Below are 25,658 nucleotides of genomic sequence, written 5' to 3' on the forward strand. Positions count from 1 at the left end.
AATTCATCCAAGTATCACGATAGCTTACGAAAAATGTTTATCACAAAATTATGTGTTGAGCCAAATGTGTATCATATTCTTAACGGATACCCACCGATTTCAACAAGTATTTTGACCTAAACAAAATTCTCATGAATATACATTTATAATATCAACTGGCAATGTCAAATTGGTATCTATACTTAAGTTTTAATACAATGTATTTAATCAAACCACGTGGTATGAACTTATAACAGTTATCTTCAGTTAACGATATTAACTGTCCTTTATATTTTAGCAATACAACTCTTATGTATTATTATAAGTTTGTTTATAAATCAATTAAACTTTAATTAAAATATTTAATTTTATTTATTGTTGGCAATTCTCATAAAAGCTAAACGTTTCACAGGTCTCTAAGGTTCTCGTACAAGGTTTCTCTAGTTTATATTATTGATCTTCTTATCAGCTTCAATATAATACGCACTTTATAGATATAGTACCTTACGATATAAATAAATTGCATTACGCCTGTCATATAGCTGTAAATTAATTTGCGTCATAGATTGTATATATTTATAGTGATAGAATATCATGACTCGCTATGTCACTTGGTCACAGTCAACTCCACATGATTACTGAGAATCATTCATATTTCACATTCCGAAATGTCTCGTTGACAATTTCAAATGCGGTTTTCATTATGCGCACTTAAGAATTCTGGGTATTATATGTATGTATGATATGTATATATAAACGTATATTGGTCTTTCAATACCCCATTGTTGGTTCCGTTGTGGAATAAATTACATACATCACTAATCTAGTCAAATTATGGCCACAAGGATTAATTATCAGTAAACACATCGAATTACATTATAAATTAAAGCTATATGTATGTCCAATCAATTTAATCGGCAAAGATCAAATAGATTCATATAATCTAAGAAATTTAAAATAAAATACTAACTGAGTCTATCTTTAAATATTGATTCTTGTCAAATTTAATAAAAATTATCTTCTTTCTTTTTTTTATAGACTTAAAAATTAATATAACAACAAATTCTACAGGCATAGTTAAAAAATGTTATCTTATGTCAATTTAAAAAAAAAAAATTGATTTATGCGTATAATAAATTATGAAAATCCAGACGCTTAAATTATAATGCAATAATTAATGGGTACAATACATACATATATATGCATGTGTATAATTCAGCTTTTATGTTTTGATTATAAATAAAAAAATATTGGTAATGATTAAACTAAATTTCTCATGTTGGTAAAAATGTACGAGATAAAATAGTCTTAATGCATCAGCTGCATTTTTTTTTTGTTTTTTAAACTTCTTTAATGATACGAGTACTGTTCATTTTTATGTTTGATTTACATTGTGAATTTAATAACATTTCTAAAAATTGATAAATGTTTATATGGACTGAAAAAAACATAAAAATAAATTTTCAATAGAAGGATTAAAAACTTTTAATGGTCCACGCCAATGAACATTTAAATAAGATCCGCATTTCAAGAGAATAATGTGAACTTTTGAACATGTAATTTTCTAAAAGTTATACTAAAATAAAAAAGTTATGGAAACTTAATTAATTTATACCAAGTCAAATAGTATCTATCTGTATTATAATTTAAACATTTTACTGAAACCTTTATTATTCAGGTTCCTACAAGCTAGTTTTCTAAGAAAATATCAAACACCTACATTAAACAGATAGATTCACCATGCGCGTCATGTTAAAAATATACTACCAATTGTAGATAATGTGTTATTATTGTTAATTATGATTCTAAGGTTTTAATTTTGGTTTAAAGAATAAATTAAATTGTAATAAATTTATATTTTCATAATCTAACTAAAATATTACTACTAAAAAAACAGAACAAAACACGACGGGATACAATGGATGGAAATTATATGCATAATATTATACATTTTTGCATAACCAATTAACAATTGCAATTCTGAACGTTATTATCTGCTATTCTGTTGAAATTACAATTTTATGTTAATATATAGTTTAATATAAGTGCTTACTTCAAATAAGTATCAAGTATAACCAATTACAATAGATTGTATATATACGTTATGGGTATTTTAGAAATATTCTTAATTTAATTTTATATGTAATTAATATCGCCAAAAAATCTTATTACGATACGATTATTTGTATCTTTTTCAAGAAAATGCATTTATTCCTAATTAGTTTATCACAAATAAAATATTGGAGTTAAATAAATTTGGAAATGTTGTGTAAAAAATCAAATAAGACTATGTAATAGGATACACAAACTTTGCAGTACAGCAATAACCAAGTAAAAAACAATTAAAATTAAATGGTTTTCGTCTTGTAAGATTGAGTAATAAATACTTCAGGGTCGTAACTTGATAGTTTTAAAATGATTAAATATTTATAAAAGAGCGAGTATAAAAAATGTATAACAATAAAAATAAAACTATTTCGTTCGAGTTATTATTTACAAGTAACGTTAAAACAAAATAAAATAAAACTATAAAAACAAGTATAATTATTATACGCCGGATATACATGTAGTAGAACGGTAGCGTTTTATAAAAAAAATTACACATATCTAGAAGGTTTTTGGTTAGTGAAAATATCAATTGGAAAATGGTCGAAAAAAATAATCGTATTGAAAATACATTAGGTATAACACACACATACACACACACACACGTCATAATAATATTATGTAAATACAATTATTTTATCGTTATTATACCGTATCATTTATTCTCTATAGAGACGTCCGCGTGGTCATGTCCTCCAACCAATTTTTGCCAATACGCGTTAGTGAAGATTTCAATGAACAGATATTGCAAATTTATATTTAATGAGGTTATCAACTATTAAAATAACCGTCATGAAGGCAATGCATTAATTCTAAATAATGCGGAAAATCACTGCAGAAGCATATGCATGTAACTGTCTATCCCCGTGAATTATATAGTTGACATGATGACGTACATCTTCACGAGTCTCTCACAGGAAACAGGAAACGACGGGGTGTTGTTTGATTAGGGAAAATGATAATCGCGAGTAAATAATAATATACGCACACCAGATCAGTCGTCTCGCAACGATAAATAATTATTTAAATACACACTCGCTGGAGGGATGAAATGAAAACGGTTCGTTATCAAAAAAATTAAAAAAAAACGCAAGAAAATGACCGGTGAAATCTGAACTTGTCACCGAATGACTAATAACTAAAAATATCGTGGTTAAAAGCTCACCAATCGACCGTGATAAATTCGAAACGCGTTCACTGAATTTATAGCACAGTCGAAATGATATATTCTGTACTGCGATTGACACCATCACCGTCTCCATTCCGTTTGGTTTACGTTATTCGCGAGCGAATAAAAAACGATATTTTTCGAAAATCTGCAGACATAATGGGCAACGGAGCGGTGTGAACCTTTTCTCCGTGTCTAATCTTCAACAATTCTCAATCACGTTGTCGTCGTCGTGGCGAATGTGTTAAGTTGTGCGTTTGCGATGTGTAGACGTTCCGTCGAACTAAGTCTTGTATACGGATGATATTGCGCCGTCGTTTCTAGTCTGATAAAATCCATCGCCATATTTATCAAAAAATTACGAACCCAGTAGATACTGTTCTGGCGTTAAGATACGCCATTACATACCACCTGTGGCCACTTAAATATCTACGTATACTATTCATGAGTTCCTTGAACATGTACAGCGAATACGCACAGAAATAAATACTGGTTGATATTACTTTGAGCGATATTGTTAATTGTGAATTTCTCAAATAATATGAATTTTATATTTGAATAAACATTAAGTGAAGAATAATGTATTTTAACACTATTCAAACCATATTGTTTGAAAATAATTAATAATCTTTTGCTGAGGTCCGTTTATTGGTCGATTATATTCAAATATTTTGAGAAATAGACTTTCCTGCAGATTTATTAATACTTTAAGCAAACCTTGGTGTCTTCTTCGCTCGGACTCTAGACGTTAATCCATTTCTTAGCATAAACAAATACCACTCAAATCTTTATTATTTAAGAAAAGTTAGTATCAAACAACTTTATTTTCTTGACTACTCCATCTTTAAACTTGTTATTTTACAGCTATAATTGCCCCTTTAAACTCTACATCAATGTGTTGGAAAAGCTCTCAATATATTCTGGTTCATCAAGCATAACACAGATCTTTACTTACTTCCGCTTCCTCTTTCCGCACTTTCCAAATCAGTTTAATACGTTCGATTCTTGAGTATGAGGTTGTCGTTTGGTATTCACATCTATTTTGTGATCAAGTGAAAATTGAGTAAATTGAGTCTAAAATATTTTTCTTTTGTTAGATGCTTTTTTAAAAAAAAATTGAACACCCACCGAACGATAACCTTAATACGTTCTACCCGTGATATTCCATTGTTTGTTTTACGACGCAATACTGCAGATATTGTGTTCATTGATTCACTTATTAACGGTACTCTCAATATATCAGATTTATTAGCCTCTGTTTTCTTTAAGATTTATTCCAACCCACGAGGTATTAATTTCTATTTTCAATCACGATTCATATTGCCTTCTACGAATACAACCAACCACTTCATAGAATATATACCGGTTTAACCATATCTCAGTTTCGTATCATCTTCATCTATTTTTACTTAATTTATAAATTCCAGATTATCTATTTCTTTAATGCTCCTTGGGGCATCCAATAATCAAATAAATAAATTAATATAAAAACATTAATAAACATTTTATTATTTCAACTTTTTAATATAGTAATTTTGAATATAATCTTTTTTTAATATAAAACTATTTTATCTCTAAAATTAAATTTAATGTTACGGAGTATTAATTATCTCGACAATCTATAAAAGTTTTTTTTTTCATTTTGACCGTGGTTTAAGTTAGAATTTGAAATTTTTCTTGTAATTTCAATTATAATAGTGTTGATTCAATCAGAAGTACGGATTATTTCACACTTTAGTCGCTGCCATTTTGAAAATGGTCCAATTTCGTTAAGATTTAAGTCCAAACATAGGGTTTTAAAACCATTTACAAGTGTATTACCCTATTATTTAAACCCTAACTATTTCTAAGCATATTATCTTCAGTTACAAATGGCCAATCGTGCGTGTAATGCGCATCTAGTGTTCACCTGTGAAGGTCTATAAATTTCTAAGTAATAAAACATCGATTGAATAATGTTGGCGTGATTGCCAAGTCCTTAAAAATAGCGAGCAATCAATTTTAAAAATATTCACTAGACTTACTTAAAAAAATTCAACAATGAGAACTCGAATAAATTCACGATTCAAGCAATTCAACTAAGAGTCAAGCATACTTAAAAATATATAACTTATACTCGAATAATGAGGAAAAAAATATTATTATTAACGGCTATACTATATTATTATTAACAAATGAATAAATAGTAACGAGAGAAAATAATAATTTTTAATCGTGAAATTTTACCATTTGGATTGTGTAACTCGCATAAATCCATTCCGATTACCGATTATACGTATTATATTTATATAATACTGCTTATCAGTAGAAACTTGATAATACACTGTTTATCTTGTATAAACTCTATGCGTCTATACCACGTCATAATATTCTAATTATTTCAACTTCATGGAGTTACTTACCATGTCTCGCGTGCAGATTACATTATATTTTATTGCACATATTCATCAATGCTATAATAACAGCGTTAATATATGCAATAAATGTGTGAGTTCTCAGGGGATCCCAGACCACCATTCCTAGTATGCTACAACATCCCGAGTTCCCAGACCGAAGCCACACAACCGTCATTATTCAAGACAAGTGAAATACAGACTGTCGATGTGAGATAACTAGGTATTTGACTACTGAAGTCTGACAACAACGTTCTATTTATGTATATTTATAGAGCTTCAATATTATTATTACAATAATAACAGTAATTATTTTTATTATTATACGCTGTATTAATGAGCGATTATAAGCTACGAGACAAATCGAACTTGTCACGAATTCTAAACGACACGGGTTTGATGCCCCATATGTATACAACGCGATCAAGACATTTTAAATATCGGAAGATCGCATTTTTCCTTTTTTGACGCTCGAATGACAAATATTTTACGCGACTGTCATTGCTATAATGAACGCATATAATATGCCTCATCCAGTCAATATAATTTGGAGTAATCGAAGAAATACAAACGTTTTTCATGTACTAATATTTCATCTAGTAAACTATTATTGTGTTAGTTATATCATAATAGAGTCATGAGACTATTTATTAAACTACTAATTATATCAGTTTTAACGCTGAGTCAAATAACATAAGTCTAAGATGACAATTTCCAATTTATATTTTATCATTTTTCTGTGAATTTTTAGTGAACAGATATAATACAAACATTGCATTAACATTGCCTAAAAACTAGGACATAATAAAAAACACATTTTTAAAAGCATTTACATCGTTGTTATCTCAAGCCATACACATTTGCCATGTATATTGTATGTATACTTGAAATTATTTTTATCTGGAACAAAATAACCGACTTAGATATATTTATTTTTCTAAAAAAAAAAAAAAAAAAAATGGGATAACTTAATAGCTAAATTATATTAATCCATTACACAAGAATAATTTGTGGATTTGATAAATATCGCTGTATTTATAACGTATTATATTATTTTATAACAATTTATTAAGGTTAACAATCAATTAATGATTTTTATGACGGTTGTTCTGAAAATTATACGTCAATGTCCAATAAAAAAAGAATAATAATAAAAATAAATAAATATACGTTTTGTTATAAAAAAAAAAAATTAAAATCTTAAAAAATTTTTTTACGAAACTTAGTGTTTGTAATATACAACTTTTATCGTCTTAACATCACATATTTTATAAGTACTCCATCTAATCGATTAATATAACACCAGCACATTGAAGCGTAACAGACTTTATTGACAATATTTTCCAGATCAAAACACATAATAAAATATGACAAATCTATTTATTTTTATTAACATTTCACAGACAAGTAAAAACTAAAAACTTATTCTTAAACTGACTACTACACGAGAACATATTTTACGTAATTCTACAGTATACATATTGTCTTAGCCTCGCAAACACATGAGATAATAAGGGATAATATTTTATTTAACATAATATTCATATTATTCATAATGGTATAGTTAAGAAATAATATATAGAAATTTCGACGAAATCAAAACAAAAAAAAAATAAACACTTTTTTATCTTGTACGACGTGTTTTAGTTTTATATTAAACAGTATAATGTAATCCTATTATAAAAAACCTATTTATTTTAGAGATCTTTATCGTAGAATGCGTAACGAAATTAATTCACATTTCCCCAAATACATCACGTCACTATCTAATAATAATATTATCCAGTGCAGTTACTATCTTTAAACACATTATTCCTAGTCGGCGTAATGATTAGGCAATATAGGTACATGGCTGTGACGAACACTGTAGATTGTCGAATACGTTTTAAACCCCGACATTCAACTTGTGATATCATGTTTGTTTAAGGTTATTATTTTTTTTTTTTCAAAGATCCACTCGATATATAATTTGTACATTTTTTAAACCAATTATTTGGAACGATCATATTATTATAAGCAATAAATTAAAATCAAACAACGGTATCGCGTCTGATATATACGTATTGTATTACTAGAAAAAATATCGATAAGCGATTTATCCAGGAACCTAACCTTAGGCGATGACTTCTGACCGTTTTTTTAAGTATTTTTCTGCAGAATCGACATATTATTATCGGAACGGATATATGCGTTTTCTGTCCAATCACATGTTCCGCCATGCGTTAAATGAATACGATATTTAACAGATCGATACGAGTAACAATAATATTAATTACCGAAATTACCGAATAATAGTGGTGGTTACAGTCGCTACAGTTAAAGTGCTTTTAGATGGTCCAGATACCTCGAAAATATTGACCAGATTGACGGTCGTCTCGAAATGATGAAAAACGCATATTCGAGAGCTGATCTGAGTTCGTACTGAGAACGACTGCGTAGTGCGTACGAACAATTCGGACAGTGGTTAATTACAAATGTATTAAATCTATAATTTTAACTAAACCTAAATTTCTGAAAATGTAACGCGATAGTGGTCAGTCGAGCGACGCACTGAGGCTTCTAAATTAAAAACAAAATCCAATTGACGCGCCCATTGTGTTCACAAATCGATAAATGCGGAAATGTTCTTGATCTTAACGTATAGCGTTTCAAATCAAGCCTTTTAGTAGCATAATTGTATTTAATGAGACATTATTATTTACGATTAACACAATCATATTATGGGACAACCACTCGTTGTTGTCGTCGTGAACATGAAAGTCACACCAACATGTTTTCACCGATACATTCGATAAACATACAACATCGTTACTAATCACGTGCGCATTTTAACAACAATAATATAATACTCACCCCTTGTCCGGCGGCACCTTGTGTGCGGGCACAGCGGACGGCGGCGACGATGTCTGATTGTTGGTTGACAGCGCCTTGTACCGGGCCTGCTGGTCGGTGGGCAACACGATGTCCACCGAGCGGGACCGGATGTTGTTGTTGCTGCCCGGCTGCCCGCAGTTGGGATCGAGCAGCAGCTGCGTGGGTGACACGGGCACCACTTCTTCCGGTTTGCCGGCGGGCGTGGGCTTATTGATGAAGCACGAGTCCATGCTGGCGGCCCGGTCGCGCTTCAGATCTGGTACGGTGAGGAACAGGTCGCGGACCACTGCTGGGTCGGCCGAGTCGTTCACCGCGAACGCTTCCTGTCGCTCCAACTTCGGCGACGTGATCGACCGCCGCCGGTTTCCTTGCAGGTACTCTTCCGGTGGCGTCAGCTCCAACGTAAGCTGGCTCTTGACACATACGTCTGCCAGAGACTCGGGTGACGACAACGCGTGACCGCCGCCGCCATCTACGGACAATAAATCGGCCTCCACGGTGACAGTAATCTGACAACTACGGTCGTCCTCGTCATCCATGTCCTCGCTGGCCGACGTTGACGCTAACGATCTCTGACTGCGTTCAAACAATAACACACACACACGCGTAGGTCAGTCTCGGCCAATGTCCGTCGTCCACCGAATAACACTTGTCGCGGTGCACTTTTCGACCATCCCCTCAACACCCTTATTTTTCACCACCCCAGGTCCATCATCTTATGAAAGAAAATACTTGATATTTATCGCAATCCCACACCCACGTTTGATATCCAAACAATGCTGTTTTTATAGATTCGGAATCAATATTGGCTGGCTATTATAATATATATATATATGTATTATTTTTAGAGATCGGGGAGGAGTAGAGTTCAAATAATAAAATGGATCGGCGGAGTCCTCGATATCGAAATCTAATTTCTAAAACTTTGTTATCGTAATGATTATATTATTGTCTTATAAAAACTTATTTTTTTTTATACACTGGAACTCGCGGTGCGATCAAAACTTTCGTTTATTGCTGTTCCTTGCAGAAAAAAATTGTTTGTTTGTTTAGTTCTTCTACTTAACACAAAACGACGTTTATTCACCACGTTTATTCGTGTGAGTAAAATGTTTATATTTTATATCATAAAAAAGTTCCACTTAGAATAGAATTAAAAAATTAGTACCGTTTATTGTGAAAGAAAGGTAGTCTCGTAGCGTGCATATTTTCGTTAACGAACAGAAATTTTCGTATGATTTTATTATGGATGGCGGTGTACACGTGGCAGCCCTGACAACAATGGTAATATTATCTAATGATTGGGTGTTGTTGAGTGGGGTGGGGAATCGATATTATTATACTACTACATGTTATTTAAGAGACCGAGTGCAATCAAATATGTTCGCGTTTTTAATATTATTATTATTGAGTTATGCCCACTGAATAATATAAAATATTGTCGTGTACTGAATGCGCTGCCGACACAAAATTAATTTTCACCGCTGATAACATCGTACGGAATTTTTATATGAACGGCACGTCATGTTCGACCGGAACAACGAAGACGGCGTGTCGGCCGAAAGAACAGAAATAACTCAAAATATTAATGACGATAGAGGTTTATATTATATGTATACAGTACTTGTACCTATATATACGAAATAGTATTTTGCCGAATATTTGTCATCGTGATTTGGTATTCAGTTGGCGTAGGTAATGATAATAATATATTCTACGTCTTTCGTCGTTTTAATAAAATAAAAGTCTCAGACAATGTCAGTATTTAATGTAAATACATATTTTACATTATTATAAAACTGGACATACTTCTGAAAAATAATATTGAAAAATACCAAAATTTCACAACATTCCATGTTCGTGGATTTTCTCAAAGCTAGATTTTACGCGTCAATAAACAAATTTAATAAATATTTGAGAAATTAATTTCGCGTACATTTCCATAGTTTTGAATTGATCATATAATATCTGGATATCTACTTTAGATAAAAAAACGATACTGTCAGACCTATTGAGTCTCGGTTTAAATATAATATGCATTACATTTTTTTATAAACGTATCTTGCAAATTTTAATTGCCAAATATATATTATCATTTTTATATAATTAAAAAATGATTGTCAATCACAGTTATTAACAATAAAGACTATATAGAGTTATGAAAATTCGAATCATAGGTTGTTATGAGCAATTATTTTCAAAATTATTGAACTCGTTATGCATATAAATATATAGTACAAACTGTATTCATATTACCATAATCAAAATAAATAGAATTTAGAATAACCACTCGGGGCACAGACAGAACAATAGTAAGTTTTTAGTCTTATTACCGACATCTGAACATGATTCCTCCGAATTTAAAAGAAATATATATACCGATCCGTGCAGTAAACTTGCCACGTTTCCTTATTCCCGTTTCTTGATCAACCATCCGTTAACGCACCCTACATATCAACTGAGGCCATACTCACATGCCGCGGGACTGTGCACCCGATAACAATAGATTGATATCGTGCGCGGCAATATAACACACGCTGGAGACCTACCCTCTACTCTCAACCCTATCTGTGTCCGCTGTCAATGCAGGATTATCCTCTTGTCGTGACCGTCGTCAACGTCTGAGAAAATACGATGAATCATTTTTAGACGTTGAAAAACATTTTTATTGATAATAGCTTCTTATTAAACTGTAGCCAACAGACTATAATATACGGTATGTCTGAGTTGGGTCTCGGACGACATTGGGGGTGATAACAGGTAACTTACTAGTCAGATCATGGATTATTTTAGTCACTACACCAGTTTGTTATAAAATTTTTTTTTTTTTTTTGGTTTTAAGGTACTAAACAGTCTAGCGTTATTCGTAATATCTAGAATACGGTCAATTTGGCGCAGGAAGATTTTCCGCATGTGACATTCTGTCGCATTTTTTTACCTGATGCAACACGCGTCGAAACGCATAAATGGTTAAACTCTCATCACTGTCGCGTATTTTTATCATTCGTCATTCAGTAATTAAAGTATTATTATAAGCATTCGAAATCATGGAATGTCAGAGTACGTCTTGCGTTCAAAACGTTATAGCTTTATGCATGATTTAGGTACACTCGAACGTCTGGAGTGTAATCACATAATTGCTAGAGCTAACTAATAAACTATAATGACTATCCGTTTGTAATATCAATTGTGTGTATTCGTCTCGACTAGATATTTTTCGATTATAAAAATATTAAAAAAAATTCGAATCGATACACAATTTCAATTCTGTCTTCTCGTCAAATACCTAAACGAATTTGGGTCGGTTTACTCGAATAAAATTACATTTGTCAAGGATAATAATGTTGAAAATATCGGTAGTTTATCTCGTGGAAATATAATTTAAGGGTAGATCAAAAATCGAATTTACGATGTTATTATCAATAGTAAAAAAAAAAAAAAAAAAAAAAAAAAAAAATGATAATAATAAAGTTACCATTTCAAACCGAGGAAATCGTTGCGAACAATACCACTACATATATACGTTATTAAAAATAAATTTTTGGCGTGTAATCATCCGGTTCACCTCCCAGCGGTGGCGTTCTCTGAGCAATACGGTTCAATTTAAACTCAAACACGCGTGGGCGTTACATGATATTATGCGTACGGTGTAAAGATAATTTTGTTACTCGTCAACGCCTACGAATCGTATATATTTCTTGCGGGAACAGCACTCGGGACATTGTTCGGGTTAGGACGCATTTGGAAGACCTCTCGAAAATTCACGCGACTCAAATAGTAGGCGTATACAATACCAGTGCAACACTTAAGATAATCCCGGACCCGACCGGTGTGTACTGGGTACCTATGTATAAAAACCGCTCGGGACCCAATTAGTGTACGAAATATATAAATATGCCAAATTTCAGTCCCTCCCTCCCCCGTTCGATTGCAGCGATGATTTGATGCGATCGTGCACTGCGAGCCGGGCGCGCTCTGTCGGTGGTCGACGGAGAGACGACGTGGAAAACCGATGTGGGAAAAAAAAACAAAAATCACAAACGCGTGACCGCGTCGCCAATACCTATGGTTCTCTTCGCCGGACGACGACCTGTTCATCTTGGACAGCTCCTCCAGATAGGCGCAGTGGACGCAAGACGCGGCTGCCGGCACCTGCCGGACGACCGCCGCCGGTGGAACAGCTGGTGCTCGACTACCCCAGGTAGACGCCCGTCGTCCGGTCGCCGCCTGCGCTGGCCGCGGCGGCTGACGACGAAGCTCCGGACCGCTGTCCGAGCCGCCGGCGGGCACGCAACGACGACGTGGACGCCGCGTGACCGCCGCCGCCGCCCGGCGCTCGATCTTGCGCGCGTCATCGTCCCGCTTGGAGCACCCTAACTTGATCTCGTCGAACGACACCGACCGCACCTGTTTGGGCACTTCCAGACTGTTCTGCGTCTTCATCTCGGCGCCCGTCGGCGTCCGCGACCGTTTGAACGTCGAACGCAGACGGTCCATGACCGACGTTAGGTTTGCCGTGGCGCCTATACAATAGTATATATATATATATATGCACACGTGGGTAACGCGACTTGTTCGATCGACTGCGCCGACCGACCGATACGAACCGTTGCGGTCTGAAATCCGGTCGTCGGACTCAAAAGTCGGAGTAAAACGTGACGAAAATAAAATAACAATAATTTCAAAACAATCGCTTCAAACGCACCTGTTGTGTGGAATGGGCCGAGAGGTGTGGTCAATTACACAAAATACATAAACGTTGGTCATTGTATTGCATCCCTATTATTGCCACCGTGCAATGTACGAGTGTTAGGTGCTTAACGAGCGGACGAAAATAATGATTGTTTATGTCGGTCTTGAATATTGTGTTATCATATTATTTTCCTTTTTCATCTCCTCCCTTTCGCCCGCGGCGTACACGTCGGGTTTCCGCTTGAGCAAGGTCATCCGAACGTAAAATTTCCCATTGTATACCCGGTGATATTATTTTCAAACAGCTGCTTCCACCCTTTTTTGACCCACTTTCGATAACGCGTAAGCCGACGTCGCGACACATCGGAAAGGATCTATATTATAAGGGATAGCGTCACTTCGTATTTCTTTTTACTCCCACCGCGCTACATTTAACCGAATACCTACCTATATTTGTTTCGGTTTACGAATTGTTAATTATATATTAACTCACAGCCATTAAATTGCATAACATCGACTGTGGTAACACGCTGTCGAACCAAAACTGAAAATATGTGCAGGTATTTGCTTTATTACATTATTATTACAACGGCAATAAATTTTGGTATACCGTTGACCGTTAAATTGTTTTTGAATCGGTTTACAACAGTGGCCACGAGAGAAATTTCGATTAACTACCTATCAATAATTTTGCTTAATGCGAATTCACGTGAGTTTTAAAACAAAAACGTATTTTCTATGTTTTGTATCATAGATGTTGTGTTCGGATAAATTAAGTGTGTTTACTTAATGCATGATACAAAATTACTTCAACGATTTGAAGTGTTTATTAAAACATTTTTAAGTTTATCTTAAGATTCCTACGAATATTATTATTATATTTATATTTATTATTCCCGTTTTATTACATATTATTATTGTACATTATTAATTTAATATTTACATAATACTTATATTATTTTGAAAATTTAGAGAATTTCTTTCAACAATTTTTTTTTCTTTTTTAGCTTCATGTAATCCAACTAATTGGCATTTTTGAATGCAAAAAATAAAATAAAATACATTTAATATAAAAATATGGAGTTAAAATTAATGAAATAAATTTCCGAGTATAATATTATGTCTGTGAACTATTATTAAAAAATAGCAAAAAAAAAAAAAAATAAATACTTCGAAACTCAATTGAACTGTAATTATAATTACCTTTACTACCAATAATTGACATAATACTAATATAATAACACAAATAAGCGATAAATTATTCAGAAATCAATTTCATATAATATTTTAAATTTTTCATGTTTAATATCATCTTAAATACTTATACAATAAATGACGTAGTCTTTAATTTATTATTGCATGTTACCATCATTGATTTTATCTTTATGTAAATAAAATCGCATGATTTTTCTGAATAGACGTGATTGATTTACCGCACCGCGATTCGACGTATATTATTTTTAGCGATATGATTACCGGTGAGAAATAAATTCGTGTTTATACGTTATTATTATTATCCAGACGTATAAATATTGAACGGGCATACAGACAAATGCGATTTTCAGGTTAATGTGGCGCTTTAATTAATCGTCTAGAACGCCTTGGTATTCCGTCATTTTTATTATAACCCTGCGTTCGGTTTATTGAGTATACGAAATACATAATATGCGGTTGAAATAATGAATTAGTAGGGGGGAACGGTTGAGAGATATAAACTATTTATAGGATTTAACGACCTGAGTCAACCGGCGCGCTAAGACCCATGCTAAAAAAAGTTACTGTTTTTTCAATATTAAAATCGAGAAAAACCATCATTATGAGTTTTTACCGTTGTACGAATATTAAATTCACGATATATACCTAATATTATTTCTATTTTCCGGAGTGCACATGACTTAGTGGATTTTTTACGCGAAGTTACCGTGGTTTAAAAAGTAGTTATCAAAACATAGGTAAACAGATTCTATATATTTGTGTCTTTGAAGCTTTCGTAATCTGACCTGTCATTCATTATTTTTCTCAATAGCCGTATTACATAATGTCTCATAATATTACAATATAATATATTACACATGTACTAACAAGTATAAAATATTTTTCATCAAATGAAAAGCGTTAGCTCTCTATTTATTTTTTTTTTTATTTTTTTTTTATTCAACCGTTTTATACATCTACTGATATTGTTTATAGTTCGAATGAGATGTAACTGCAGTTTTCACACCTGACCAAATATTGTTCAATGTGCGTTTATTCATTTGAGATGTTTAATGCCCGACATCGAAAAATAATTTTGAAAGCGCTCAAATGAAATTCTTATGATACTGATATCGTTTTTAATTTGACAGTTTTATTTATTTTACGGTAGCCGACTTATTACGTCTTTTTTTAACACAACATATTGTGGTAAGTTATATTTTATTTTCAATTTTACACAATCACTGCCACTGGCTACATTTTACATTTTATACTCATTATCTTGCCAATCAAGCCGTCTTTCACCGTCAAATCAGATAATACTAGAAAATTATTATGTGATTATATTACGATATTAAAATAAATGATAAGTTTTACATTTTATCTTACAATGCAACAGTAAATTAATACGAAAGAACCAAATTTTATGAAAAATTAAATCAATAAGTGACACATAGCTGAATTGAAAAATTAAAAAATAACTAATATCCGGTCGAAATTGTATATTTTTGATTTTACTATTGAAATTAATGGAATTCCATTGATTATTATTATAGGGAAATTTACACTTTGAAAGTTCTACACAATCAGATCCAATGTAGTGTATATCTAGTCAAACAGTGTTGCAAGTTAGTCTGCGTATAATATTGAGTATTATACGAAAACGTATGCAATACTAAATTCTATGAATAACGAACATGATATCATATGATATAGACACACGTGTAAGTATGATGTCATAAATTTATAAAATGTATTATAATAATATTAAACACAAAAAATATCACTAACCTAGTTAATTTATAATAGATATATTATACTATATAAATTTACTTAAATATGTTAAAATTTAAGTGACATCGTATTATATATATATAGGTATATATTATATGTATTTTTTTTAAATCAATGGCATACTCCAACTTTCTATATTATTCGAATGCAGTATGAAATTTTCATACAAAAATAACATAATATTGAAGATTCTTGGAAATGCAAGGTAATATATTTCAAGATATTTTATTTATTCGCAAATAGACCTTTTTAAAATTAGGTCGTAAAACGAATGAATAAAATTTAAAAACGATTCGTCGTGTATAGCACAATTATTTATTATAATATCATGGAATGTATTCTGTGTATAAAAATATTAGCTTATTTAAGTTTCTTCATCGTTTATTTGTGCGTAAGTTATGATTTTTTTCGATACGTATGTAGAAAAATTAGGTACATCACCTGAACCTCATTCCCCATAAATGTTTTGGAAATTAAAAATTTCAAATTTATTAATAACTACATAAACACAATATGAATCGGTTAAAATTAAATGTGTTGTGGTCATCCAACACGTACAAGATAATACATATATAATACAATTTACATGAAGAGCAGTTGTATTGATGAGATTTATAAAAACCTAACCGCAGTATTATTGATCCAAATCCAACATACATAAGAGTAAAATATTTCATATTATGAAAAACAATCCCTTCTCGGTTCATATTCGCGATTCTCTCATTTCTGTTTTTATTCAAAAATTTTACGTTACCCACTTGTTATACATTTTTAAATATCATTTGTTGACGGTTTTATATCATTTTCTTAATTTTGATTTTTAATATAACATACATCGTATTATATTAATATAATATTGATTAAAATAATTAAAATGTTGTACAATTTCAATATACCTTTATATGTTTTAGTTATAAAACATAATTTAATAAAAAATACAACAGTAAATAACCATATATAGGTTCATGTAATTTTAAATATATATTTTTTTAAATATTATTCGAATATATATTGGATGTTTAATGCAATTAATTGGGTACCTAATCAATAAAGTGCCGTCAATTATTATTATTCCTGGAGAATTAAGGTAGATACCTACTAATTTGATATCGAAAAATACAAAACATAAATAATTTATTGACTTTCAAATTCCTAATCGATCACTAAGTTTTGACTTTTTATTCAAGTATAATTTAATATTTTTTAATTGGGAACAGTAAAATACTTAATTTTTATGTTAAAAATTGTATTACACAAACAAAGTTATATAGGAAAATAAAAATTTTATAGTGAAAACTCAAAAATTAAAATATTCATTATTATATCGAATAACTTTTATTATATAAATAAAATTTTACATATATATATATAATGTTTGTAGTGTATACAGGTTTTGCTTACGACTGACTTTACACAATAATTGTAAAAAAGCCCCAAAGACATAATTACAAAAAACTTAATTATTTTCAGCTCCCATTGTCATATACAAACATCACGCAAATAATAATTAGTTTGCACTGTAAACAATAATTTATAATTGACTTAATCAGCCGAACACCATTAAGTTTTAACCTGTTAACAGTGCGAAAACCCTTTTGTCCCGGCATGAAATATAAACAATTAACAAAAACGATACTGGACAAATTTCGATGATTAAGCGTTAAGTAAACAATTTTATTGGTACGGAAAATAAATAAAGGTATAATAAAAGAGTTTTATTTTATTTTAGGTACAATATAAAAAATGTATAAAAAGAATATATAAAATGCATAAAATTCACTATAGTGTGTTTTCAATGCACATCTTTGAACATTGAAAAATTGTGACGTATTCCTTGGTACCTACTGTTAGGTACATTGAAATAATAATCGTATATCTTTAACGTATTCATAACTTATTACGTAAGCCTATCGATGGTAAAGGTTTTAACACGAACTTTAAAATGGCAAAAGTCGTTTACAAAGAAACTATAATATACTACCAGAATAGGAGAAAAAAATTTTTATTGTTTATTCAACAACAATTTACCTTTATATGTAACGTTTATATTGAAATGCGAAGAACAAACTCAATGTTCAAGCGTACGTTAAATATTTAATTCAGCTAATATATTTTTGTTTTTTTTTTTTTTTAGAAAAAATCGTGAATCCAGCAATTGAAGTAAACCAAGTCAGGTCAATGGTCGAATAACTATTATTTGATAATACGATGTGTGCGGCAAGGAAAAAATACACGATATATACAACATCGTCTTAATATAGCTACGCGCCAGTTTTGAAAGCTTGTATTTTCATGACGAACGAGAAACATTGTAATCTATATTTGAGAGATTAAATTAAATATCGGGATGATGATGCATCATTACACATGAACTGAAAACCGCAACTTCGTCGAAAATGCGATTAAAAGAAATTCACCTCATCCTCTCGACCAAGAAAACAAATTACGCCATTATACGTATCGTTTACTTATCGCACCGATAATCGGTTAAAACAGCAAAACTCGGACAACACCGTCGAGTTTAATCCCTACATAGCCGTCGATAAACGCGGTAAGAGTGGCAGAAGTAGGAGTCGCCGAAAATCGGATATGGAAGTATTGCGAACGAAAAGATAAAACGTCCTTTTCTATATATTGTCTGTCAAGGTCCGTGCATCGCATTTTATATTCTCGTCGACGGCAAGTGGTCACGCATGTGTGATCAGTAAATCGAATTATTTCGCCGTTTTCTGGACGACGGGTGATCGGTAAAAGCGGACTAGGCTATATTGTTAACGAGAATCTGGGCTTCGCGCTACAAAAATTACATTTATAAGGTTACGTCGAGTCGGCAGGATAAACGTATGGGGGGGGGGGAGGAGCGTAGCCAAGAAATCCGCAAATTCACAACGCGTAGGTACATAATAACACGCGTACTATATGACATACGTACAACATAATAATATTATGTCTCTGCGGTCATGTTTTAAGTTTTAACCGATCGTCCGACTTATTGTTTTAGTATAATATATTTTATCGTTAACGCGTAGTATATACCATAATATAGTGGCATATAATACATACGTAATTATACGTCACACCGATAACAACAATTTGGCCGACGTCCCAGGCCGTAATAATTATCTGTCGTGGTTTCGTTTTTTACGGACTACATGAAATATTATTATTGACGGTGCACGCCTGTTTTGAAAAATTGCGCGTTCGAGCGCGTGTGTTTTGTTATAATCGATAACGAATCACATTTCGATAATAATAATAAACGGCGTACTAATAATAACCATTGCCCACCCGTGTATTACGCCGTACTGTAAATGCTTACAACGAGTATTTTTAGGAGACTTACGACGATTCGCATTGCACAATAGATCAGAAAACAACGTTACGATGTACGGACGAGTACATTACCTGTATATTACGTACATTTACGTCACAACGCCGAATTTAATTAAAATCGTCGATAAATTATGTATACACCTACTCTTCCAAAAATACTTCCATTACTGCGATACGCCTTACAGCTCTATGGTAACATTTTGTATAATAGCTTACATTTAGCACGGCATCGCAGAGGTTAGTATAATATTAATAGGAGTATGTAAGTAGGTATATGTAGTTGGAAAATTATTATTGTGTATCGTGAACTTCCGCAACACAGGGGAGTTGTGATTAATATCAAGTTTATTTTCAATTTTAGTCGAAGAGTTCAAAAAGGATAAAAGATAAATTATGAAATAATTACATGGTTGTTAAATTTACAAAAATAATAAAATGAAAAAAAGATTTATAATTTTTTTTTTTTTTTTGCTTATTAATAAAATTTGCAAACTTTGTTCGATCAATAGTACGAAATATTAAAAACAAAGTACCTATGTGGCTATGTAATTGCTGTCGAGAAAATGTCACTAGCACCTGATGCTTAAATTTTCAATCGAGAAATACACGGTTATAAATCGATGGAAATAGAATGTTGACTTTTAGTTTACATGTGTTTACACAACAAACAAAAACAATAACGAAGTAATAGGTATTATAGGCTTATATTTGGCAAATAAACATGTTCGTGACTAATAAAAATGTTAGTGCTTATACTATGTTAATCCACTTATCTAAAATAATTAAAGGTATTGTATAACTCATGTTTTCTTTACAAGTAATCTCATATGAAACATGAACAAAATAATCAAAATATATAACGCATTTGTTAATAAAACAGAAATAAAAAAAATAAAGTATTTATATAGTTCGTAATTTATTAAATGATAACTTAAAAAATGTAGTTTATTAATATTTATTTTGATTAATGTAGAAAAAAAAAGATATTGAAAAGGAAAAAAAAATTAGCAATAAAATTGTGAGTTAATATATTTTTTTATTGGTGCGAGGTATACAGTTACACCGGCGCGTCGTGTCGTTTGTAATTTTACCGTACTATTTCTTCCATAAATTTATGTACTATTATTATATAGTATTGGATTATTAAACTGAACACACCACAAACTGTACACATAGGTATACCGTCAATGATAAACGAGAAACGGCGAACAACTTATGACGTATTCGTAGCTGTTTGTTTGTATTTTGTAGCAATACCCGTGGACGTGACTTGAATACCAATCTCACGTGTCATATTGTACTATTTATATAATATGACGATCATGTTTCTTTTACATGACTATCACAATTCCTGTAAGCTATCTTAAAACGACCGGTAAATCTGTATTCGTTCAAAAAGGTCGATAGGTAAAGGTACGCATTTATAGTACACGCGCGTATAATAAATACAAGGAGAGGGCATAATAATATTATTACTATTACTATTATTGTTATAATATACAGTGTGTTTTGTGTTTGTTTAGAATGAATGGAAACTTTTTGTATACCGTTTCCTCCGTTTTCAAGGGCTCTATTTGCCACGTAAACAAATTTTATTAGTACAATATAATATGTTAACAATGTCGTTACAGAATATGTAAGTATATTATATATAAAAATCTAGAAAATTTGAAAATTCAAAATAAAGTTGGTGCCAAAAAATGTTTTTAAAGACTTAAAAGCGTATAACACACACACACACACACACACACACACACACACACACATATATATATCCAATTTAAATGATACACTAACAATATTAGAAAATGTAAAAAACTGTTCACTCTAAAACAGAATTAAGAATTTTAATCGTAAAAATTTGACTCCTGTTTTTGTAAAACATTTTGCGGGTACGTTATTAAACGAAATTAGCTCGCAGTTAAAAAAAAAAAAATAACCTAGTCATGGAATTACAAAATCTTGTCGAAATTCCTCATAATTTAATCTAAATGGTTGGTAAAAAATACAAACATTTACGAGCATGAGGTCATATATGTACAACTTACAATTAATCCTTATTCTAATCAAAAACTTATTATAATCAGATCAAGTCAGCTACAACAGTATCCCTCTCGTGTACAAAATAAGTTATGCACCTAATAATGTAAAATCGTTTGCAAAAGAAGGACCAACGTGTATAATAATATAATAATTTCTGACGTCTGTTACATTAATTGAAAACAAATTACTATTTGATGTTATTTTCATGTAGGTAATTATAATATTATTTTATACACACAGGTACAAAGTTTTAGACATTATGACGGACAAAAAATATAATAAGATAATATACTGGATACTGGAATATTTAATTTTTTTCAATTATTAATAAACATATTATGATGCTAACGTGTTGCAAATAACTATTATTGTCGTAATTTGATCATTGTTATTTATCGTTGTACGTTATTGCAGTACGCTGGTGATAACACAATGATGTTGACATCGTATAATAATACGAATATATTATGATCATATAAAGAAAGCGCGTCCCTGCTGCACACTACTTTTATATAATATTACAATATTATAAGTGAGCGGAAAAAAAAGAAAAAGAAAATAGACAATCGATATATATATATATAAATAAATATTGTTTTTACTCTCGTGCGACATTGCCGTCATTTATCATAAGCCGTATCGGAAAACGCCCTTTCCATGTTACGAGGTGGTTATTTTTTATACCCGAGCGCCCTGTTTGGACATGTCACTCGGTGACGTAGTAATTTTGAGTTCCGGCTTCACGATTCTCCTTATTATATTATATTATACACTATATAGATAATAATATAAAAAGATCGATAACAACTATACCCATGGTAAATTATTACTTTCACTTTGCACAGAAAATATTTGTCGTCTTTTTATTTTGTAAATCTATGTATTCTATACCGCAAATCTTGATTATTTTAGGATATTTCATAAGGATTTCTGGAGAGGCTTACACACGCTTCTCTACCACATAAGTACGGAGTATGTTTGACGACTCTGAAGTTTGTTTACGTGCGTCGTGCGTCATTAAGTTTGTAGATTGGAACAAAAAAATTGTTGTTCACCGTGACATGGTCGCTGGCGTAGTCGTTATTGTATCTAGGTAGATAATAGAAATACGATAGAAAATAAAAAAGCTTTTTGCAGAAATACAACATGTTTAAGTACAGTATTAGCTAATGCACTTGTCAATGAAAGACTGTCTTAACTTAAATCGTGAGGGTAAAAATACTTATGTGTTAAAATATTTAACGTAAACAATTTAAAACATGATATTTTATTTAAAATAACAAATCTACACTAAATTTTATCACTATTTTTACGTATTAAAATTACGTTACAAACACATGTAAATAATATTAAAAAAAAAAAAAAAATAAATATGAATTGTGGAATCACAATACGTTGATAAATTTGCGTACACACACTCAATTCGATTAAAATCAACTAAAGATTAACATCTTCTGTGTGTTTGTTCGAATGATTTGTTTAATAAATATTGTTTTCTATATATTACCAAATACTAAATAGAATATGCATGAGTTAATAATTATAATATATGAAACTATTAACAAATTTAAAAATACTTATAAATGATTTTTTATCTTTTGTTAGAATATCTATAACCGGATTATTCGTATAATAAACACTGATGTTTTAAATTTATAATAATTATTTAACCAATATCAAATAAAAATATTATATGATAAGTGAAAAAGTTTTTTTCATATAAAAATATAATAAAATATATTTTATAATTAGCTCATCTAGTACATGTCAGACATCATAATATACCTACTACGTAATATTATTATATTTTTATAGTCAACATCAAAGTCAATATTTTGTAAACATTAGTTTTCCAGCCCACATATAGAAATAAATTAGTTTGCAATTTTTTTTTTTTTTTTTTGTAAGTACATTAAATGCTATAACTAAAAATATGTATAATTGTGTAAAGTTTGTTTTTTATAACTTTTACATCAGTATATTAGTATAATATTATTTGAATAGGTACCTAAATTCGCATGTTACTATTGTTTCTATAAAAAAAGTAGGTAAGTTAATATTTATTTTTTTTAAATTAATAAAAAGATAATTTTGTCATCTATATATTATATGGTATTGTATTATTCATTCTATTAAAATTAAATAGTACCTTAAGTTAAAAATGGTAAATTTCAGAGAATACCCTAAAAACAATGGATTGCGTTATCTAATTTAGAGTTTTTTTTTATTTGAGTGACGCGTTAGGATTAGCGTAGATTTATTGTTTTTCATTTAAGAAAGTCTTTTGAAGGGAGAAATGAAACATATTGCAACTCCTTGGGTCATAATTTTGACTGTGTTTTACGATCTATAAACTTACTCGTGACGTTAAATAGTTAGTGGACATTGAAAACAGTTTTCGTGTCAAACAAAATGTTTTCTACTTATTTTAATTTTAATTTTATAGTCTATAAAAAAGTATTACTTTTATGTTCAATGATTTAGATTGAAATGCAATTGTACAATAATTTATTTTATTTTTCGGGTTTTTTTTTTTTTTATTATTATTATTATTTACGAGAATTGTAGTTTATTTACGTTACGTTAATATTAACTATTTAACTATAATTATTATTATACCGATAAAAATTGTATTTGGCAAACAATTTAGAGCATATAAATAAAAAAAAAAAATGCAATCTTAAAATATTAAACACAAACAAATAAAGAGTATAAAAATTAAAAATTATGGAAAATATTGATCTACAGTTACCAGTCAATTATTTTTTTCTCACCATGGTAAATCATAAATGTGTTCAATAATGCTTACCACGATAGTAAATTTATATTTAAATTTATACCTAAATAGATAAATATTTTTGAACTGGATAACGTGTGAAATTACCTTCATATAATAGGATTAATTTATAAAAGTATAAATATATTACATTAAATTGTAAAATTGTATGAAAAAAATAAATATTTTCGTAAGAACTTATATTTTCTAGAGATTAGGGGACATTTGATTTAAAACTAAATCATCAAAATATCTAAAATAAAACTATTGAGTTTTATACTTTTATTTGTTTACAAAAATTATTTAAAAAAATAAAATTATCAAAATGGTTAAGCTTACCCACATTTATTATTTTATCATTTTAGTACCTATATTGGTATTAGGTTAATAATTTAGTAGTCGCTATAATAAAACTTATCAATCAAAATTCATTCTTGGAAAACTATAAAGTGTTGCTTGAGATTATTTTATTTTTGTGAATTTAAATAAATTTAACTATCAAAGACAATACATTATCTTAACGTAAACACTAAACATATCCATATATATACCGCGATCATAAATAAAGCAGTAACGTTTATAATAACAATACGTTAATTTTATTATAAAATTAAATTAATTTGATACGGCCCGCTAATGATACGGAATTTTGTGTATACGAGAAATAAGCGCCCCACTGAACCCACTGAGCCGAGCCATTAATATCATATTTTGTGAATTATCAATCGACGTATTTGCTGAGAGTAATGTGTTTTGATGTGACATTAAATACGTTGACTTAAATATAGAAAATTGGAATTGCGTTACATAAAATCGCTACTTAAGTAGCAAATCACCGATATATAACAAAACAATTACGCCTGGCACGATAAGTAATAGGTAGGGCCCGGAAGCTAAATATCGAATGTCTGAACTATAAAATAAATACAGTTTTCCCCCGAAAATCCTAATACACACAACATTTTGAAAAAAAAATATGATAAAATATTTTTAAACTGTGAACATGTGTCTAATTGTTATGAAATATAGTATTGTGATGATAATATGCATCCGAGTCAACGTTCTAATATTTCTGAAAACCACAAAACAATCGAATCACTTGTCGCGCAGAAACGTCATCACACTAATTATATAATAGTGTATGGTCTTTCGATTACAGTATCGTATTTTAATACAACGTAATGCAATATGAATGATATTATTATAATATTCTGTTTGATTTCAAAAACTTTTCCGATGAATAAAAGTATAAAAAGACGCCAAAACTGTTGAGTGTTCGTTTTTATTGTAATTTTAATATTATGAT

At 30.5% G+C, this 25,658-nt stretch overlaps 1 protein-coding gene across 1 annotated transcript in view; it reads right to left on the reverse strand.

Annotated features, from left to right (window-relative positions):
* LOC112597416 (eye-specific diacylglycerol kinase-like) overlaps nucleotides 1–25,658 on the reverse strand; it is a 222,069-nt gene that overhangs the window by 114,795 nt on the left and 81,616 nt on the right. Inside the window, 5 exon segments of the mRNA XM_025343462.1 lie at nucleotides 8,500–9,096; nucleotides 12,584–12,674; nucleotides 12,677–12,718; nucleotides 12,721–12,846; nucleotides 12,849–13,043. Of these exon segments, the coding sequence (XP_025199247.1) occupies nucleotides 8,500–9,096; nucleotides 12,584–12,674; nucleotides 12,677–12,718; nucleotides 12,721–12,846; nucleotides 12,849–13,043 (1,051 nt within the window).

This window comes from Melanaphis sacchari, unplaced genomic scaffold (assembly GCF_002803265.2).
Source record: "Melanaphis sacchari strain LSU unplaced genomic scaffold, SCAv2.0 Contig40_pilon_pilon, whole genome shotgun sequence".
Lineage (NCBI taxonomy): Eukaryota > Metazoa > Arthropoda > Insecta > Hemiptera > Aphididae > Melanaphis > Melanaphis sacchari.